At 41.3% G+C, this 19,712-nt stretch overlaps 1 protein-coding gene across 1 annotated transcript in view; it reads right to left on the reverse strand.

Moving 5' to 3' along the window:
* Positions 1-19,712, reverse strand: part of LOC308294290 (cadherin-13-like) — a gene marked incomplete at both ends in the record, with an annotated part of 191,906 nt that overhangs the window by 106,545 nt on the left and 65,649 nt on the right. The window contains one exon of the mRNA XM_080737018.1: positions 6,135-6,279. Within this exon, the coding sequence (XP_080593144.1) occupies positions 6,135-6,279 (145 nt within the window). The remainder of the gene's footprint in view (positions 1-6,134; positions 6,280-19,712) is intronic.

A 19,712-nucleotide genomic window follows, 5' to 3' on the forward strand; every position in this document is an offset into this window, starting at 1 on the left:
TATCACATTGCGATACACTGTGAACTTGTGGATTGTCTATTTTTGCTATTTGTTGTATGACAAGGGACTCAAGAGGTTAATCAAGGAGATGGGAGGATAGCATTGCAGGCTCAGAGCATGTGGACAGAGGAGTGTAGGGGAAAAAATAGTGGTCTGAGCATGCCTTGAAATCACACAGCATGAGAAAGGGGCTGCACCGCGCGCTATTATTGTTTCCGTAGGAGGCGAGATGTAAGGGAGCGCTTGTTTTAGTTGGAAATGACGGAGGCGCGCCGTCTCAAGGGAACTTGAGCCGTGTGAGATACCGCTGTGCGAGCTAAAGCGAGCAAGTCACCGTGTTGAGCGCTGCGAAGTCCGCTTCAGCCGACTAAGTGCCGTCCGAGTTATATCCGTAAATGCTCGTCCCCCTACCTTCAGCACCTCCGCGCGGTCCAAGTGGACACAGCGGAGCGCTCCCTACCTCTGGTTCAGCCTATCACAAGCAGCGGCCGACGTCTCATCTCCTATGAACACAATAATTATTTTCTGTTCAAACGTAGAGTTGGTAGACTTTGAGCATGCTTCTAGTACACTGGTCTATGAAAGGCAAAAGTAAGTAACATATATTGACGAATCCCGCAATCTTGCATAACGCGTTCTTCTTACACGGTGTGAATGAGGCCCATTATGAATCATCACACGATCATTCTAATCACACGATTTCATCAGCCTTTCAACTTGAAACCTTGCTCCAGCAGTCATACAATGTGTGCCACTGAATACACAGAGGAGATGGATGAACACGATCCAAGCAAGTGATTACAGAAAAAATAAATGTTTAACGTCCGGGAAGCTTACTGATCCAAATAGTATTAATATACCACACACGCACGCACACACACACACACACACACACACACACACACACACACACACACACACACACATATACACACACGCACGCACACAGACACACACACGCACGTGCACACACACACACACACACACACACACACACACACACACACACACACACACACACACACACACACACACACACACACGCATACACTCACATGTGCACGTTCACACGTAATCACACATGCAGTCACACACGCACGCGCACAGTGCCTCACACATGCACGCACGCATGCATACACGCGCACACACACACACACACACACACACACACACACACACACACACACACACACACACACACACACACACATACACCTGAGGAAAACTCATTCATCCTACCCATAATGCCCCACAGTTAATTGGCCACCAACCAAAGCAGCTACCTTGGGCATTAATTTGCCTTTGCTTCATCAGTCTGATGAGCTGATAATGAGACAATGTGGGACCGCAGGTCACCTGGTGGGAGGGATGGACCAGTCTCCAGATACCAGCTTGTAGATCTGCTATTTTGGAAAAGTCGTGAAAATGTGTGAAAATCTTTGAATATATGTATTTTTTTAAGCAAACATTTATAACTCAAATTTTGCTTCTGGGGGGTCCCTGGAACGAAATATTTTGAGATGGGGGTCCGTGGCCAAATACATATCATCTTGGGGGTCCTTGACATGAAAAAGTTTGAGCACCACTGACATGGAAACATAGGTTTCTTGCACACATTTTTTTTTTAATATAATTTTTATCCCACGATTTTGCAACCCATTTTCACCCAGTGCCAATTGCCTATGTAATCCTGGGCTCTGCTCTCCCTCTGCCGCGCCTGGGGAGACAACGGACTGACCTCATGCTTCCTTCAATGCATGAGTAGTCCAAGTTGTTTCTTTTCACCTGACAGGGGGGATTTCCCCAGGATGGACGTGGCGCGTGGAAGGAACATGTTATTCCAACCAGTTCCTTTCCCCTCCATCAAGCGCCCCCGGCTGGCCAGGGGGAGGCATTATTGAGACCAGGATTACTGCATGTTTTTGTGAGGGTATCAACCCTAGGAGAAACGGGGAGAACATGCAAACTCCACACAGAAAGGCCCTATCGCCGACCCCACCTAGGGTGTGGGCGCTGATGATGCGGAGGGAGAAACACGCCCCCAGCACCCACAGCGTCCCCCGGCGGGAATCGAACCCAGGACCCAGGCGAAGCGATAACCACTGCTCCACCGTGCCCCTTCTTACACACATTCTTGCACACATTTTCACGATTTTTCAATAATAGCAGATCTCACAGCGCGGCTCAAGCTCACTGTGCCGCGCTGTGAGCTTGTATATCTCAGGCAGTATAGAGACCAGGATTACTGCATGTTTTTTTGTGAGGGTACCTACGCTAGGACAGTGGTCCTCAACCTTTTCAGGCCGCGACCCCCAAAATAATCATCTTTTAACTGGGGACCCCCCACCGAGCACTAAGAGTTGAGGTTTTGTATAACATGGTTCTATTGTGAAAATAGCAGATCTACATGCTCACAACACCTCGCAACGCGAGGCGTTGTGAGCATGTAGACCAGCTATTTTCACAATTTCTGCCTCTAATATTTGAAAATTTGACCACTGTTTAATTTGTCATTTTAGAGGTATTAAAAAAGTCCTTCAATTGTCACTTTAGAAATGTGCAGATAGATACCCTCTATACACTTAAACTTTATGTTGGTTTGTTTACTGTTGAGTGAGAAAACAATGTTGCCCATTAAGTTAATCATCTGGGGACCCCCCCAAAATAATTTGGGGACCCGGCCCCTGGGGGTCCCGACCCACAAGTTGAGAACCACTGCGCTAGGAGACACAGGGAGCACAGAAAAGACCTTTTGACAACCCCACCTAGGGTGTGGGCACTGATGACGTGGATCCAACCCAGGACCTTCTAGGCGACAGCACTACCGACTGCACCACCGTGCCCCCTATTGTCTCTCTCTCCTGACAGACAGTGATAATTGCATTGCAGTCTTGATATAAATAACTTTATTGTCAACTGTGTTCTGTCCAACAGGGTCTAAATATGTCAATGGGAGAATAGGTGTTAGGTTTAGAAAATCAAACGCTAAATCTCTACATGCTGATAGTAGGCTTTAGGCTAGAGTATTTTTGTTCAGTAACATGGCTATCCTCATCTCTTCAGCTCTTTATTAAACATTTCCAGGTCAGAATTCCAATGTTGTCTAATCAGGAGAGAGAGCTTAATTTTTATAGAGTTCCAATTGTATCTCCTCATTTTGTTGTTAAGAATAATAAATAAATAAAATGCATACAACAAATAAACTCTAATACAGGGGTTCCCAAACTTTTTTGTCTCAGGGCACCCCATGAATATTTTCTTTATCCGAGGCACCCCTACATTATAATTTTCACTCCCAGCACCTTATATTTATAGCATATTGTCGTTGGTCGGGTGGAAACCTTGTATGTCCAAAACAGCCGATCTACAAGCACACAACGCCTCGCGGCGGCTGTTTTCACTAGTTTTGTGCGACAGTCTTGTATGATGAAGCAGGGCAAAAGACGTACACATTTGAAACTTGGAGATACAAGGTTTCTGCCCCTTCAGTGACGATATTTTAGTGATTATGTACGGGGAAAACGTTGAGATAATAGCCATTTTGGTTAGAACTGACTGAAAATGACTTTGTACTAATTGTACAATTTATACTAAACAATTTATACTAAATAATATTTTGTCCAAATAAATTCCAAATATTATCAAATGATCTCGCGGCACCCCTGGACTGCTGTCGTGGCACCCCAGGGTGCCCCGTCACCCACTTTGAAAACCCCTGCTCTAATACTCTACGTAGACCTTGGTTAAAATAATGTTTTATTCATTAAAATAAGTCTGGGATTTCAGCTTTAAGCCTGCCACCAGACAGCGAGGATCAGTTCCTCAATTGCAGATGGTATGAGGATTAACACTGGTGGATACACCTAATACACATTGCAATATGTGGAATATTACTACCAATATGTGCAGATGTCATTCTCATGAAGGCCCTCCTCATCGTGTGTGTGTGCCCGGCACTGTAATCCTCCATCTATGACGTTGTATTGCAATTCACTATCCATATGCAAAATGCAAAAATATCATACTGTCATTCACAAAAAAAAAAAGGTCTACAGTTGTTGAGCACCCCATGTATTGTCCCAGCACGCACCCTATCATCACAACTAATGCAAGCTGTGAGCATTAAAACCCTGCAAGGCCCAGCGTTGCTTTTTGGCAACATTTTTTTAATATTTTTTTAAAAAATGTTATATTTAGTTTTCCTGTTCTTTTTTCACATTAACATCACCATTAAATCCTATTGTTTAGTATTACAATGCCATTGGCCACGATATTTGCAGATAAATACCCCCCACAGAGGCTGACATTCACACAACTTAAAGATCTCTGGAATCCAGAGTCTGGACGAACAACATCTCACTTTTTCACTGAAGCTATTCCTCACAAAAACATAAGTAAAATGCCTGTAATATTTTTTTTCGTGATCATTAGAATGTCTAGAACATGTACATAATTATTGTGAAAAATATCCCCAAAATGCTAATTAGAGCATGATTTATGATTTATGGCTATAAAACCTTACAAAAACATTATTATTTTTTAAACATTATATTTTCCTGTGATTAGGACTCCTAAAACACCATCTGATTTTTTACAATTTTATTTTGGCAAGTAGAAATTAATTCAGGTCTTGCAGGGATTTATTAATCTCATTTTTAGATTGATTAAAGAGTTTATTAGCATTTTGAAATAAAAAAAGTAAGTTAAAAAGTACAGTTTCATGACAACACAAATCACTGGCTCTACACTCCAGCCCTTGCCAGTTTGTTCAGTTGCCGACAGTTAAAAGTCACTGTGCCTCTGCTCCACAGTTTGTTTGGATCCTTTTCTGCAAATCACTAATTCCTCCTGTCTCTCTCACTCAGATCGCCCAATGCCCACACGCCTGCTGCCTGCCTGCCAGACCAGCCAATACTACGGCCATGCCAATCCTAACTTGAATGTTTAATTTTAGATTTTTGAACTACGCTTGAATTAAAGACATTCAGCTTGTCAATCTCTGGTTCTGAGTTCTGTTTTTGGGTCCTGATACAAACTTAAACCTAACAATATACTGTGAGTGAATGTGATTGTTTTGGTCGGACAAGTAAATTATGCAACCAGCACAATCACTAAATCACCCGAACATGTTATTTTCAAATCTGGCATGCTCTGTCTGTCATTATGCCTGTAAATTAAAATTACAGCAATTCACACTTCCTCCAGCTCCACTGTGGCCCAGGCCCCAGAACCAACGATGAATACATCTTTGATTACATTAAACATACAGATTTGTTTTATGGTATGTACAGTACCAGATTTTCTCTGCCTTCTTGTCCCTGCTACAACAAATAGTAATACCAGAATCAACGAATGTTACTCTTTGAAAACATGAAAACAAAGCAACCATGATCTTGAACGGTTCATACAACCTCCACGACGATAGTCCTGAAGACCCTTTCACGGTAATATCCTTGTAGATCGGACATTTTTGGAGAAAGTTCCCCCCATAGTAGGGATGCTGGGGTGTAAGTGGTTAAACGCTAAATATACGTTATTTTCGATCTGTCTTAATGGAAACTGATATTCTCTCAAGGTTTCCTCAGGACATACTGTATAGGGAAAAACTTTACATATTTGACATAAATGCAAGGTACTGTAAAGTAACAATGTACTTCAGTGGTGCCATGGATGAGAAAGATATTTACAGGGATGCCAAAAATGTTTGAGAACCACTACACGATGGTTAGCTTATAGGCTTAACTCCAGCACTGACTGACTTAGCAAAGAAACCATTGAGCTCTGGTAACCAATGCAGCAGCCATTGAAATCAGTGTATACAAAAAGACTAAAGGCAGTAAAACTGCAATCAATTACCTCCATAACAATCTGGGAACCCATCGGCAAAAAAAGAAGAAGAAGAAAAACAGCGCCCTCTGCTGTTGTTTTCATTGTGGATGACAGGATGTTTGGTCCACCCTCAGCCCTCCCCTTCCTGTCCACGTGTCTTTGTTTACATTACTAACATTCCCAAATCTACACGTTTTAACTGGAGCTGCTGACAGATTCAGATGCGGAGCTCTGAATCTGTTACCTCCATAAAGACATGATAGTCTGGGTTGTATATTTCATATCATCAGGCCAGTGTCACCTACCTGTAGGGGATCCTTCCAGCACCTGTCCTGAGTAGCTCGTCTCTTTGAAGATTGGCCTGTTGTCGTTCTGGTCGATGACAGTCACTACTAGAATCGCCGGGCCTTCAACCAGGTCACCACTCAGATCTATGGTCGAAACTTCCAGCTGAGGGGAGAGAGAAGACGAGAGACGAGATTCAACTATTTGCCTGGGCTAAGCTCCGCTGATTTTGTTTAGTTTGCTCATTTTGAACGAGCAGAATTATTCTCCCTCTCTCATAATCCCTTTTCTATAAACCATGATGTTGTTGTTTTCTTTACAGAGAGCTCTGACCGGTCCTCGTTATTGTGAATCCAGTCTAGCGTGTTAAGCTAACAACTTCACAACTGCTGACAAGTTTGAAGATAGAGATCTAACTCATGAGTGGAGTGCTACAGTACATCCACAGTGACCATCACAGTTAAAAGGATCCCTGGCTAATACGACAAATATGCCTTAAAATACACTATAATTGTCCTCTATAAATACAATGTAAAATTAAAAACACCTTAAATATTTTATTTCTTCTAGAAATAGCTAATCTTTCACTCAATAGGGGAAATGCCTGTCGCAAGTTGATGATGTCATAAATGTCGTGTCATTTTTATGGCATGCATGTGCAAAAAAACAAAACACAAACACATTTGAAATATTGATTTGATGCTCATAAACATAGGAAGTATTACGTTTGTTTTTATTTGCACATGCATGCCATAAATTCCATAGGGATAGATCACACATTACATGACATCATCAACTTGCGACGGGCATTTCCCCTATTGAGTGAAAGATTAGCTATTTCTAGAAGAAATAAAATAATTGAGGTGTTTTTAATTTGACATTGTATTTATAGAGTATAATGTATTAAGGCATATTTGTCGTATTAGCCAGGGATCCTTTTAAGATCTGATGTCCACTGTCTTGAGTTGTCTATTAACACTGTACACAAAAACGAAATGGTGCTGGACAGTATTAAAAGTGGTTATTTTGCTCGTAATCACACGGGGAACCTCTTTTATTGCTACTGTATAGCCTAACACCTATCTTAAATGTGCTACTGTGTGCGCGAGCGCATGGCACTGCCGATCCGACCAATATGTCTGAGTATGCGTTATAGGATGGATTGGTACTATATAGAATCATTAGAGGTGCCTAAATCAAGATGAAGAAACAGTGGAGACACTTTAACGAACCACACAGGGACTGAAAATGTTCATTGTACAGCAACAGTGGTGTATACTGTACAATAGGGCATTCACCAAATATTCGAATATTCGAATATTCGAAAATCAAAGTCACAATTTTTATTTTATTGTTTTCTCTTTAAAAAATATATAGTTTATAAAACTAGGAATGTGTTAATGCTCTATACCAGGGGTTCTCAAACCTTTTTAGGCCGTGACCTCCAAAATAAGCATATTTGAACTGGGGACCCCCACCCTGACAAGCACTTGGAATTGTAGGTATTACATTTAATGTGACTCGGTTCCGCAGATACATATTGTGAAAATAGCAGATCTACATGCTCACAACTCCTCGCAGCGCAAGGCGTTGTGAGCATGTAGATCGGCTATTTTCACAATGTTCGCCTCTTGCTTACTTAAAGGGGTTATGCCACCTTAAGGGTTACTGTCACCTTAAGAAATTATATTAAAAACAAGTTAATATTTGTTTGATGTCATTGTGGGAATGCACGATAAGCCAATCAAATTAATTAATTGACTGTTACTTACTGTATGTCTGCACAATGTACATTTTCTTCCCATCGCCCGCAGGCTCGCTCTCACAGTCACAGCCCTCACAACTTCTCTGCTCCCACAGGGCTAGCTAGCTGGGCTAGCACTAAAGCTAACCAGCTAAAGACACACATTTATATATAAATCTGTGGCTATAAAAATTATATTTCCGGTGGTTACTGGTTGTTACTTCCCCATTGTTCATGGGAATATGCTTGTTTATGTTTATTCATTGAAATGGAAAACACGATGTTTTCACTGAGTTGGGCAGCTGCGCTCGAACTCATCCTCGAACTGCGTGCTGATGTGACGTTCGCGAACGAATCAAGTCTTTTGAACGGCTCTTTGAAATGAACGATATGATTCGGTTCACAGTAGGGAGCCGTTCTTTTCTAATGAACAGTGGTGGGAAAAGTACTCAATTTCAGAGATCCAGCTCACTTCAAATAGCCATAAATCCCATATCTGCTGACCAGGCTGTCTCCTGTCTGTCTCTCTACTCCTCCGAGTGGAGGGGGCTGCGCTACGGGGGATGGGATCATTTGATTCAGAGATTTCAGACCGTTTTAAAAAAGACCACGTGACCTACTGTATCCTACTGTATCATACTATTATAATTTCGGGGCGTGGCAGGACCCCTTTAACACTTATGTTGCAATGATTTTTTCCGGCCAATGTCCCGCGTTGCCATGGTTACCATAGACTTCCATGTAATTGTGCAAGTGTGTAAAAAGTGCACGCCCATGCCTAGATGATGCACCACGTGTGTAGATGCTGTTCACAGCTTTCAAACAAAAAAATCCGCTTGGAAATCCGTGCAGGCATTCATGATTTATCAGCCATTATGTTTTCTTCAGATGTAAACAAACATGGCTGCCATGTTTGAAAGAATGGGTTGGTATGGGGGTTAAACATGCAATTTCGCGATCGCGATCATGCCTAATACATTTCTGGAGGTCCAAAAAAAAAATGTTTTTTTTTTTTCAAAAACGGCCCAAACTCGGGAAACTCGGGGTTGGCACAGCACTAGTACCAATACAAACTCGGGAAACTCGGGGTTGGCACCATATGTGTTAATATATTTGACAGTTTGGCCAGTCCTGTAGAATATTCGATTATTTGAATACTTTGAGGTCGAATAATTTGAATACTAAAAATCACTATTCGTGAATGCCCTACTGTACAATAGCACCTCAACAACCCCAAAGAGCCACTGAATAACCAATATTTTTGGTTTAGAGCATCCGTCTATCTCAACCTCTCTCTCTCTGTCTGCCTCGCTTTCTTCCTCTCTGAATGTCGTCTTCAACAGAGCACAATAGCTGAATGAACTCGGCATTCAGAGCTTTCTTTTCTGACTTTTGAAGAGCTCTTATTTTGTTTGGAGGCCAGCTAACCCATTTCCCACTCAATAGGATTCAAGAGTTTTAAATCCTGCTTTTGAGTAAATGAGTAAATCACAATATTGTCCTTCAGTAGAGTAGAGTGATGTCGATTTTCAAGAAGGACACTTACATCCTCCTTCCTTATTGCGACCGAAGGTCGCAGTTTAGTATGTGAAACGGCACATCATGTCTCCGTCCCTCTGTCTGTCTGGACGTGCATGCTTTTTTACGGTCTATGGGTTTGCCGCTCATCACGCTCTGACATCACTGTGATGTCAGGGGAACCACACTAACAGAATCCCTTTTATGCCCATATATGGAGATCCCTGTGTCACCATGTCATCAATATTAAGCCCATATCTAACAGGATAACATGTGGATTACCCTAAGAAGTATGGGAATCCACATACCACACTAACATAATCCATAAATGGCCAAGACAGATGGCCAAGACAACCCATATCTGTGTGGCTGGTTAGCGATCTCCATACAGTATACGGGCATAAAAGGGATTGTATGTATGTCAGCTGTCATAGACGTCATAGGACTTTCACATAACTTAGTAAAGCATGTTTGTGGTCCATATACAGTACATGGATCTCCACATACAGTATGGGTACCAGGGGTCTCCATATATGGGTAACTGCCTGGTCCAATATACATCTGGCCAGATGGCAGAGACATGGCGCGACCTCGCCCAGGCGTCTTACTGGTTATTATATTGTATGTGTACGGTATGTGACATGCACACAGAGACACCTCTCATGGATTTGATAGAACCATCTCTGCAATCAGCTCATTTCACATTCACTCAGCGTTCTTCTCCTCCTGAGTCATCATCTCACTGGGGAGGAATCCAAAGGAACTCTGGCTGACCTCCTGTCTGTTTGCCAGCCGTGTTATTAAAGGAGCACTGCAACGCCATCGTCATGTAATTGATTAGTGGAAAAAAGTACTCATAAAGTAAAAGTATCAATACTGCAATATAGAAATATTCTGTTACCAGTAGAATGTACTGTTCGAAATGTACTAGAGTTAACCTTACTGCGCCAGATGGTGGCAGCAGTGCGTATGCCTGCATACCGCCCTGCTTTTACCATCTGGATTCATTCCAACCAAACCGATGTAGGAGGCAGGCCATTTTTTCAAGTTCTTTAGCAGGTGATTGGATGGCGCCGTCTGTCTATCACAGTCTGGGAGTGCCAACTCCAACCACTCATATTGGCCTGTCTGCATGACGTTACACCCGGAATCCGCCAACTGGGTTTCCACGTGGTCTGGCTCAGAGCTGCTCAGAGCCCGCCCGTAGCTGCCACTGATTCGTCCGGCCCGGGACTTTACGAGTGTTATCAACTCTCCCCGAGTGGTCTCAGATGGTAAAGAAGGGCGGAACGCACTGCTGCCACCATCTGGCGGAGTCAGGTTATACTTGAGTAAAATCCCCCAAAATCTCCAAAGTAACTAAATATTTCAAAGAATTGTAGTGGAGTAAAAGTACAATATTATCCTCAAAGTTGGAATTGGAGTAGAAGTAAAAGTATTGGAAATTGGAAATGCTCAAGTAAAGTAAAAAAAAAAAATCAAAAGACTTAAATACAGTAATGAAGTACATTTACTTAGTGTGGACAGCTCAGAAACCTGCCTACCAACGACATATTCGATAGGTAGGTTTGGTCATTTCAAACACAATTTCAAACTTTCTGTTTAGTTTTTTTTTAGTTTTTTTTATGAGAACAATGGCTTATATTTCAGCATGCTACTTTCCAGGAAGAGAAAGGCTGTAGTTTATCTTAGCTTGGAATCCCCATCAATGATGGAGCAGAGTCAGACTCGATATATATCTCAGTATCAGCTATCTAACTTCAGTTAACTTGGCATTTGTTTAATATTTTGTTAAGACGATGTGCCATCTTTAGTAAGCACCAATTATATGAAGATAACGGGTCAAAATAGATCAAGTGCTCTTTTAACATTCTAGGGAAGCTGGGGAGCCCCTGGTCTCAGATGAATAATTCCACATGAAAAGATAGGCCATAATAGATTAGGCCATGCAATTACAGTAGAGTCAATACACTCAAAAAGTAGATGTACTTTATAGTAGACTACGCTCCCGCTGGACAATATTATAACCAACTTGTGCAAGGAATTGCAAAGCGTATTTTCAGTAGCACAAAAGCATTCTAAAAGTATTCTAATAATGAGTTACCCTTTTCAGAAGGTAATCCTGTAATGTAAAAACTTTTATAAAGAAAACAAACAAGCGCCTCCACATTTATTCTGCACGATGCCGGAAATCAAAGCCTGGAAAATGGAAATAAATGCATATAAAAAGTAAAGTGTGTGTGGAAATCATTCTCTTTTCCTGAGAAATAGCTTTTACTCAAACTACTAAAAACTAAATGTTAGAGGTTAAAGAACCACCTCTGCACACATCTGCTGCTTCTACCTACAGTGTGTCCTGAATGTCTGGAGATATAATAACTACAGCGTCTGGCATGTATTTTTTATTTCATTACATGCCCTGGCCCCCTCGCTGTAATGTCTCTAGGGGAGAGAGATAAATATAGAACATCAGAGAGTGTGTGAGGAAAAACACAATGAGCAAGAGAGATTTTGCAGTTGAACAACAGCAAATGCAATTTTGGAGGCGTTTGTTTCTCTGAGGAATTAAACTGTGACATCACTATATATCCCAAAAGATTCAAGATTCAAGATTAATTTATTTGGTCCCGGGGGAAATTTGTCTTGGACATGCAGGCTGCTACATAACATACAACAGGACAAGACAGACAGAAAGAAAGTAAATTACAACGAATAGTGCACAACACACAGTGCTGACATACAGGTCAAGTGCATACATTACATTACATTACACTAGAGTCATCACACCCCACTAACGGCCTGAGTTTAGCAGAGTAACGGATATGGGAATGAATGAGTATTTTGTATCTGTTCAGATGTCTTTTCTTGTTTTTAACTGGGACTCTATAACGTCTACCAGAGGGTAGCAGTTCGTATTCTGAATGAAGGACAAGAGGGGTCGGCAATTATTCTCTTAGCTTTCTTAACTACACTTTCCTCAAATATTGCTTGCAGGGTGGGGTGCTCCCTCACACCCATCACCTTCAATGCAATCCGAGCTAGTCTATTAATCTTTTTAAACCACAGAAAGTGAAGTTGCTGTTGGATCTTAGTACACACATGAGTAACATGGACATCCCATGATAACTTGCTGTCAATATACACGCCCAAGTATTTGTATGAATCAACCTGAGCAATATTGACATTGTTTATGAGTAATGGAGTGTGGTCCCACACATGACCTGGATCGAAAACCATTTCTTCAGGGTTTTTTTTGTGTTAACAGTGAGGTGATGGTCCTCACACCACTGTACGAAACTGCTTACCTCCTGCTCATAAACAGAGGTGCTTGTCTTATCATCTATAAGACCCAAAATGGCTGTGTCATCGGAGAACTTAATATAGGAAACACTAGGATGACTGCTGATACAGTCATTAGTGTATGTTGTAAATAAATAGGGACTGCTCACCAACCTTGAGGAACACCTGTACTTATTCCTCTGGTCTGTGATATTGTCTGGTTCACTCTGACCTGTTGGGTCCTGCTGGTTAAAAAAGAGTGATACCATCTAATGATATATGATATGATATGATATAAAACCACAACATAACCTCGCTATAACCACTTATTCCGAATCCGTGGTACCTCACATGCAGTACTCTGAGGTCTTCCATAAGACACGTTTACCAACTGGTCTATTACACTTTTTCAGATGTTGAAATGTACAAGATTGTACATGTATCCTAGTGTTGATTTTGTCAACAAAAACTATGGCAAAAAGTGTTCGACAACCTTTTTTTCACTGACATAATACTAAATAAAAGCTAAATAAAAAAGCTATGATGCCTAAAACTAAGACTACATAATTATATTGACAATTTCGTCAACAAATAAAAAACAGGCTAAAATGTCAGGGAGGGACGAGTGGAGAAGAGCGCTCTGAAAATAGCAGATCTCCAAGCAGTGAGAAATGTTGTGAGCTTGTAGATTGGCATGCAACCAAGTGAATTTAGTCGACTAAAACTAGACTAAAACATTTCAAATGATTAAAATATTACTAAAACTAAATGGAATTTTATTCAAAAGACAATGACTAAAACAAAATTTAAATGCACTGTCAAATTCAACAGTGCGCTGCTATCCTTGTAACACTCATATGGGCTCTATTTTGATTGTCTTAAGTACCAGCTCTTATGCCTTAATTAACTCAAAGGACTGTCCATACTGTCTCCGACCATCGAACTTTACGTCAGAAATGTCCGGTTCAACTACAAAATGACATCACTTGCATCTTCTGAAAAGCATTACCCCGAATTAGAGTTCGGAAGGCTGCACGTCAGAAAGTCCGAACTCTCCAACGAAAAGTTCGGTGGTGACAGTATGGACAGGCCTTTAAGTTAAGGCATAAGAGCTGGTACTTAAGACAATCAAAATACAGCCCTACGTAGTGTTAAACAACTAAGAGAGACAGATTGTACTCTCCAGGCCTTTCAAAAGGGAACTAGAGGATACATGTTCATTCTGACTGAACGCCATAAAAGGCATAAAAAACAGGACATCGGCAAAGCAGACACTAACGAGTGGACTAATGGATAAAAGCCTTAATTAATCTTCATTATCTTAACATCTATGCCTAATGAAGGGTAAATAATTAAAATTAGACAAGTCCTCTCATTTCACTAAGTGTGCATGCCCTTGCAATTCATCATTCTGTGTTTAGTTATGTGTGATGTGGGGGTTTCTCTCTCTCTCTCTCTCTCTAAACATAATAGATTCACTGAAATGTTTTCCACTGCATCCAAGTTGAAGAATTGTACAAGAAAATGTTATAAATAGATGGTCTTCACAGGAAGTGAGATGGAAGGAGGGAAAAGGAATGTGGGTTCTTTCAAGTATTGAGATAGAATGATAGAATAATAGAAGTTGGCTGTCTGGCTAGATAAGGAATAATCCAGCTTGAGAAAGGAGTGGAAAGAGTCATGAAGACTCTCCCTGGTGTCTCAAAGCACTAAACAGCCTCTCCTCTCGCAAGGTACAGTACAATGACATCAGCTGACAAAGCTCTGTTGCCAGGGACAACTGAAGATAGGCTTGGACTGCTTTTATTATGTTTCACACATTATGAACAGCGCCTAGCCAAGGAACCTCACAGCACGTGTACTGTATATATATTTAGTTATTTTTTTATCTAATATTATTACTACTGTTATTACTTTGTTTGGATAGTTCAGCCATAACACGACTTATCTTCTATCAATTACACCCCATGAAGCCTTGAATTCATGGAGATGTTTTAGTTTTGGTCACATTCCTGAGTCAATAATTTCACGACTGCTGGAGACTCTTTGAGCCACTCATCAAATTATTGGCTTATAGGAATGCAACAAAATCAAATCTCCAAGAATTCAATGGGACGAGATAGAAAGAAATCGATAGAAAGAAAGTCATTTTGGGATGAACTATCCCTTTAACATTAGATCAGGAGGTTGCAAACGATAAAACAATATAAGTGGCATTATTGGCATATGAAATGAAATAAAATAAAAAGCGGGAGTGGGAGAAATTGGCTCAAGCCTATAGCACTGGTTCAGAGCGATGCATTTTGGAAGAGGAAGAGAGAAAAAAGAAAAGCGTTCAGACTTCTAAAAGGGAGGCTAAAAAGTGGAACAGAGCAAGAGTCTCAGTCCCTGGAGGAGAAGAGACAGTAGTACTGTCTTCACTATAGGCCACACATAGCTGGGATATGCAGAATATATCGTCACTGTCGGGCAGAAACCTCGTATCTCCAAGTTTCAAATGTGTACATTTTTTCGCAGAGCAAAGCCCTGCTTCATACAAGGCCGTCGCACAAAAGTAGTGAAAACAGCAGATCTACAAGCACACAACGCCTCGCGGTGCGAGGCGTTGTGTGCTTGAAGATCGGCTGTTTTCACTAGTTTAAAAATCATTTTTAAAATGATAAATACAACAGTTTTGGACATACAAGGTTTCCACCCAACAACGACAATATATTATAATAGTTGCTGCATAATCTCTCCTCGCCATTCTGTCACCACACAACAAAACAAAAAATAAAGATGTGCCTCACGTAAAGTTGAGTTGGTTTTCGCTCAGCATCATGTTATGTGTCTACGCACCCGTAATCTCTCAAGACAGCCTCAGAGTCTCTACGCTTCTGAAAAAGGAAGAGAGACAGACCGATAGGCGTCGCCCTTTCTTTGGCGATGGGTTCCCAGATTGACGCACCCTTAATACGTCGCATACATCCGGTGTTATCAGTGTGACTGATTGATTGATTGATTGCATACTTTATTAGCAGTTCAAACAACAACATAAAAAGCACAGGAAAGTACAGTTCAATATAATAATATAAGGTCTGCTAAGAGGATTTTAAACCCAAGGAAGCCTATGGCTTGTTTCCATTGGGGTCCTTTGTACTCAATTCATCGAACTGAGGTGTTGTGTCACTGAATGTTGAGGAGATTCGTTTTTACAGGTAGAAGAGGTTTGTTTACTCAGTCAAGGAGTGTGTGTGTGTGTGTGTGTGTGTGTGTGTGTGTGTGTGTGTGTGTGTGTGTGTGTGTGTGTGTGTGTGTGTGTGTGTGTGTGTGTGTGTGTGTGTGTGTGTGTGTGTGTTCTTTATCTTGATGTGTGCAGGGCAGCATATCCTCTGCTCTCTAAAGCTCAGGACATTACAGTCCAGTCAAGCAGAAAACAGGAGTGGGATTTGAACAACAGGCTTCAACTGTCTCAGCCCTCATGAACATAAAGTCACATGATCTACTGTACATGACAAGAACATCACCCAGAGGGTGATGGGTGCATGTTCTGTACTGTAGGCATGTTCACATGTATATGCGTAGGTCTGCCGTAGACTTGCTTATTATATGATGTGGTACAGTATTACTTACATAATGTAGGCTATCTATTGCATCCATTAGTGAAGTGCATAATGTAGGGCTATCTATTGCATCCATTAGTGAAGTGCAAACACATAACGTTAGAATATTTCTGTATGATTGAAGGCTTTGGCCTATAACACACACACACACACACACACACACACACACACACACACACACACACACACACACACACACACTCGCGCGCGCGCACGTGCGCACATACGCATGCACACATGCATGCTCGCACGCACGCACAAATTCTACTGTAACTGTGTGAGACAATCATAACTTGGAACATGGGTCTGAGCTGTTCATAGATGACATTTGGTTGGTTTCCTTAACACTTGGGGAGCCAAACTCGTTCAGGGACGAGTTAAGGCCACTAGGTGTCCCCCTGCCACAGGAAGTTATCTCGTTCACAGACGAGGCAACAAACAGTTAACTTTTTGAGCCTGCAGCTGCCCTTTGAATGACCTGAGTCCATTACGTCACCCAGTCAGTGCAGGCAGCCCCTCTGGGGAAGACATCACGGAAGGACTTAACATTGCTTTAGATTCTACTTTGAAACATAAGAACGGCTTTATCTAAGAATGAGATGAAAACAGCCCCATGGAAGCAGAGAGCTGATTGTTTTCACGGCGACACTTTACCGCGATTTTACCGCGATTTTTGGATTTTAGTTTCGCGAGCGTTTGTAAACAAATGGATTATCCTCCTCAATCTTCTCTGGACACGCACGTGCACACGCACGAAGCTTGCGAGGCACGTCAAAACAAAGCGTAAGTCAATGGTGGCAGCAGCAACAGCTATAAATGTTATAAACCTTAGCAGCCCATGTGTTAATGGCTTAAAAAATGTATAAAAATGCAATATAACATTTCTAATCTACCTGCAACTAAAAGACAGCTCAAAGCCAATTAGTACTAGAAACTAGATGTCTTTCTGTATTTTATTACAAAGCAGTCTTTATCAATATCATGCCAAAACAAGAAAAGAAAACTGTAAAATAAATGTGCTCGTCGATTTATCAAATGGCTGAGCTGTCAATGAATGGTATATAAATTCCCTAGTTTCCCAGATTGATCACACTGCAGAAGATTATCACAACAGAGAATAGAGTTGTTGTTTTTGAAGTCGACTCAGTAAATGTCAAGACTCGTATCCATCAGATAAAATCAAACAACACTAAGAACCATGGTGTTTATATTGGCGACCTCGTTGCGCTGTCAAACTTAAGGGGGAGCTGCATGGTAATCGATTGATCTGTGATGGTGACTGATGATAATCAATAGAGAGCGTTCCTAATGTGAGATGTGTCGCTGGTGGTTTATGACGTCAATACGCTATATCAATGTTCTGATGCAACCGCAGGCAAGCAGTCAAGGTCATATTGAGCAGGTCCTCTTCATCCTCTCTCCGACATCCTCTCTGTTGTCCCTCTCCTCCCCACATTCTCCTCCCTTTATACAATTAGTGTACTATTAGAACTCTGCCCAGGAGAGACAGCCTTGAGACAAGTGCTGGCTAGGCTTCAGAGCACATGGATGCAAAGCTACTGCTGTCAGTCACAATGAACATACTGTACTACAGTTCACAACATAAATGCAGGAGTGCACCACTCACACTCACATTTCTCACCAACACAGTACAGAGGGTGAAAGTGAACAGAACCCTCTCCTCAGCAGTAACTACTTATGTTGGGGCCCCCCAAGGTTGTGTAAGCTCAGCTGTACTCTTCACTCTTTATACTGACAGCTGTCGTACTGAGGAATGTCTGTCTGAATGTCGTACTGGCAAACCAGACCAATACATTCTAAAGTACTCTGATGATACAGTTCTAATTTCCCTTTTAGATAGTTACAGTGATCCTGGACTGCACCAACTCAGAGTGAATAAGGTGGTCGAATGGAGTGATAACAACGCTCTCATCATTAACACAAAAAAGACAGAAGAGATTGTTTTTGGTGCACCACTAGATACACACAGATCTCCCATTACTATTCATGGTGAACAGATCAACCAGGTATGTTCGTATACATACCTCGGAGTAGTAATAGACCATCTTTTGTCATGGAAAGATCAGATTGAATCAGTGTGTAAGAAAACAAAGCAAAGAATCTACTTCCTTCGCCGTTTCAGATCATTTGGTGCTAGTAGACAGATTCTTCTTATGTTTTTCACTTCTGTTATCATGAGTGTTCTTCAGTACTGTAGTACCACCTGGTATGTATGCTTGTCTGCAGCCCTAAAGTCACAACTGCTGCAACAACTGAACATTTTGTTCAAAGATAGTTGGACAACCGTATAGCAGAGGCTATACTGTATACGACTACGTACGATAACAGCATTCTAAGGTTGGCAAGAAATATTACCTCTAACAGTAGCCATGTGTTGCATAGAGAATATAGGTTGCTGCCTTCAGGAAGGATATACAGTGTTCCAGCATACAATAAGGTCAGACTAAAAAGGTCCTTTGTCCATCAGTCGACTTTAAGGCTTAATCAGGAGTTTGGCCAGAGGTAGGCTAGGTGGTGGACATTGCTCTTGTCTGTATTATCCTTATGTATGTAATCCTGTCTTTGTTCCTTTGTGTCAATTGTTTGTATGTAGTTGCACACATGGCCGCTGTGTCGCAAGACAAATTTCAGTGTGAACTGACAATAAAGTACTATATCATAATATCATATATCAATAATCACTGCAAAATGGTTCAATGAGATGACAGAAACTCTGCACTTGGAAAAGAAGCCATTAATCTCCTCTGGAAGTAAGCTACATCCTGTGCATGATCCGAATTGTGAGTAACTGGGGGCAGCACTTTATGGGAGGGAGGGAGGGTAGGGGGGGTTTTGTTGATTTTACTTTATTTGGTTTTGAATGTACACTCTTGGTTGTGTGTGTGTGTGTGTGTGTGTGTGTGTGTGTGTGTGTGTGTGTGTGTGTGTGTGTGTGTGTGTGTGTGTGTGTGTGTGTGTGTGTGTGTGTGTGTGTGTGTGTGTGTGTCTGTTTAAGAAAACAAGGAAGCACTATTTAATGTCTGATTTGAAAATGTATAGTTTTATCCTGTGCTTAACAATAAAAACAACATAAATAATGTAAATCACAAACTGCTACATAACAGCAGAATGATAACAACAAAGAGAGGTCAGTATAAAGGAACAAATAAAGCCTATTACAGGAACCGTGGAAGTGAGCAAGGCAAACAAACAAACCTCGAACAACATCATTATTTACTGCAGAAAAGCAAACTGACACAGCAATCAGCTGGATTCAATGTAAAACATTATTTTATGATTAAGCTCAATTAGGATGCAAATGAAAGTGAGCGAGATGGGAAAAGATGCATTATCATAAATGGTAAATGGTGCATTTATATAGCGCCTTTATCCAAGGCGCATTACATAGATTGTGCATTACATTCACCCATTCACACACACATTCATAAACTGAT

This window comes from Nannobrachium achirus, assembly GCF_963921795.1.
Source record: "Nannobrachium achirus genome assembly, chromosome: 11".
Classification (NCBI taxonomy): domain Eukaryota; kingdom Metazoa; phylum Chordata; class Actinopteri; order Myctophiformes; family Myctophidae; genus Nannobrachium; species Nannobrachium achirus.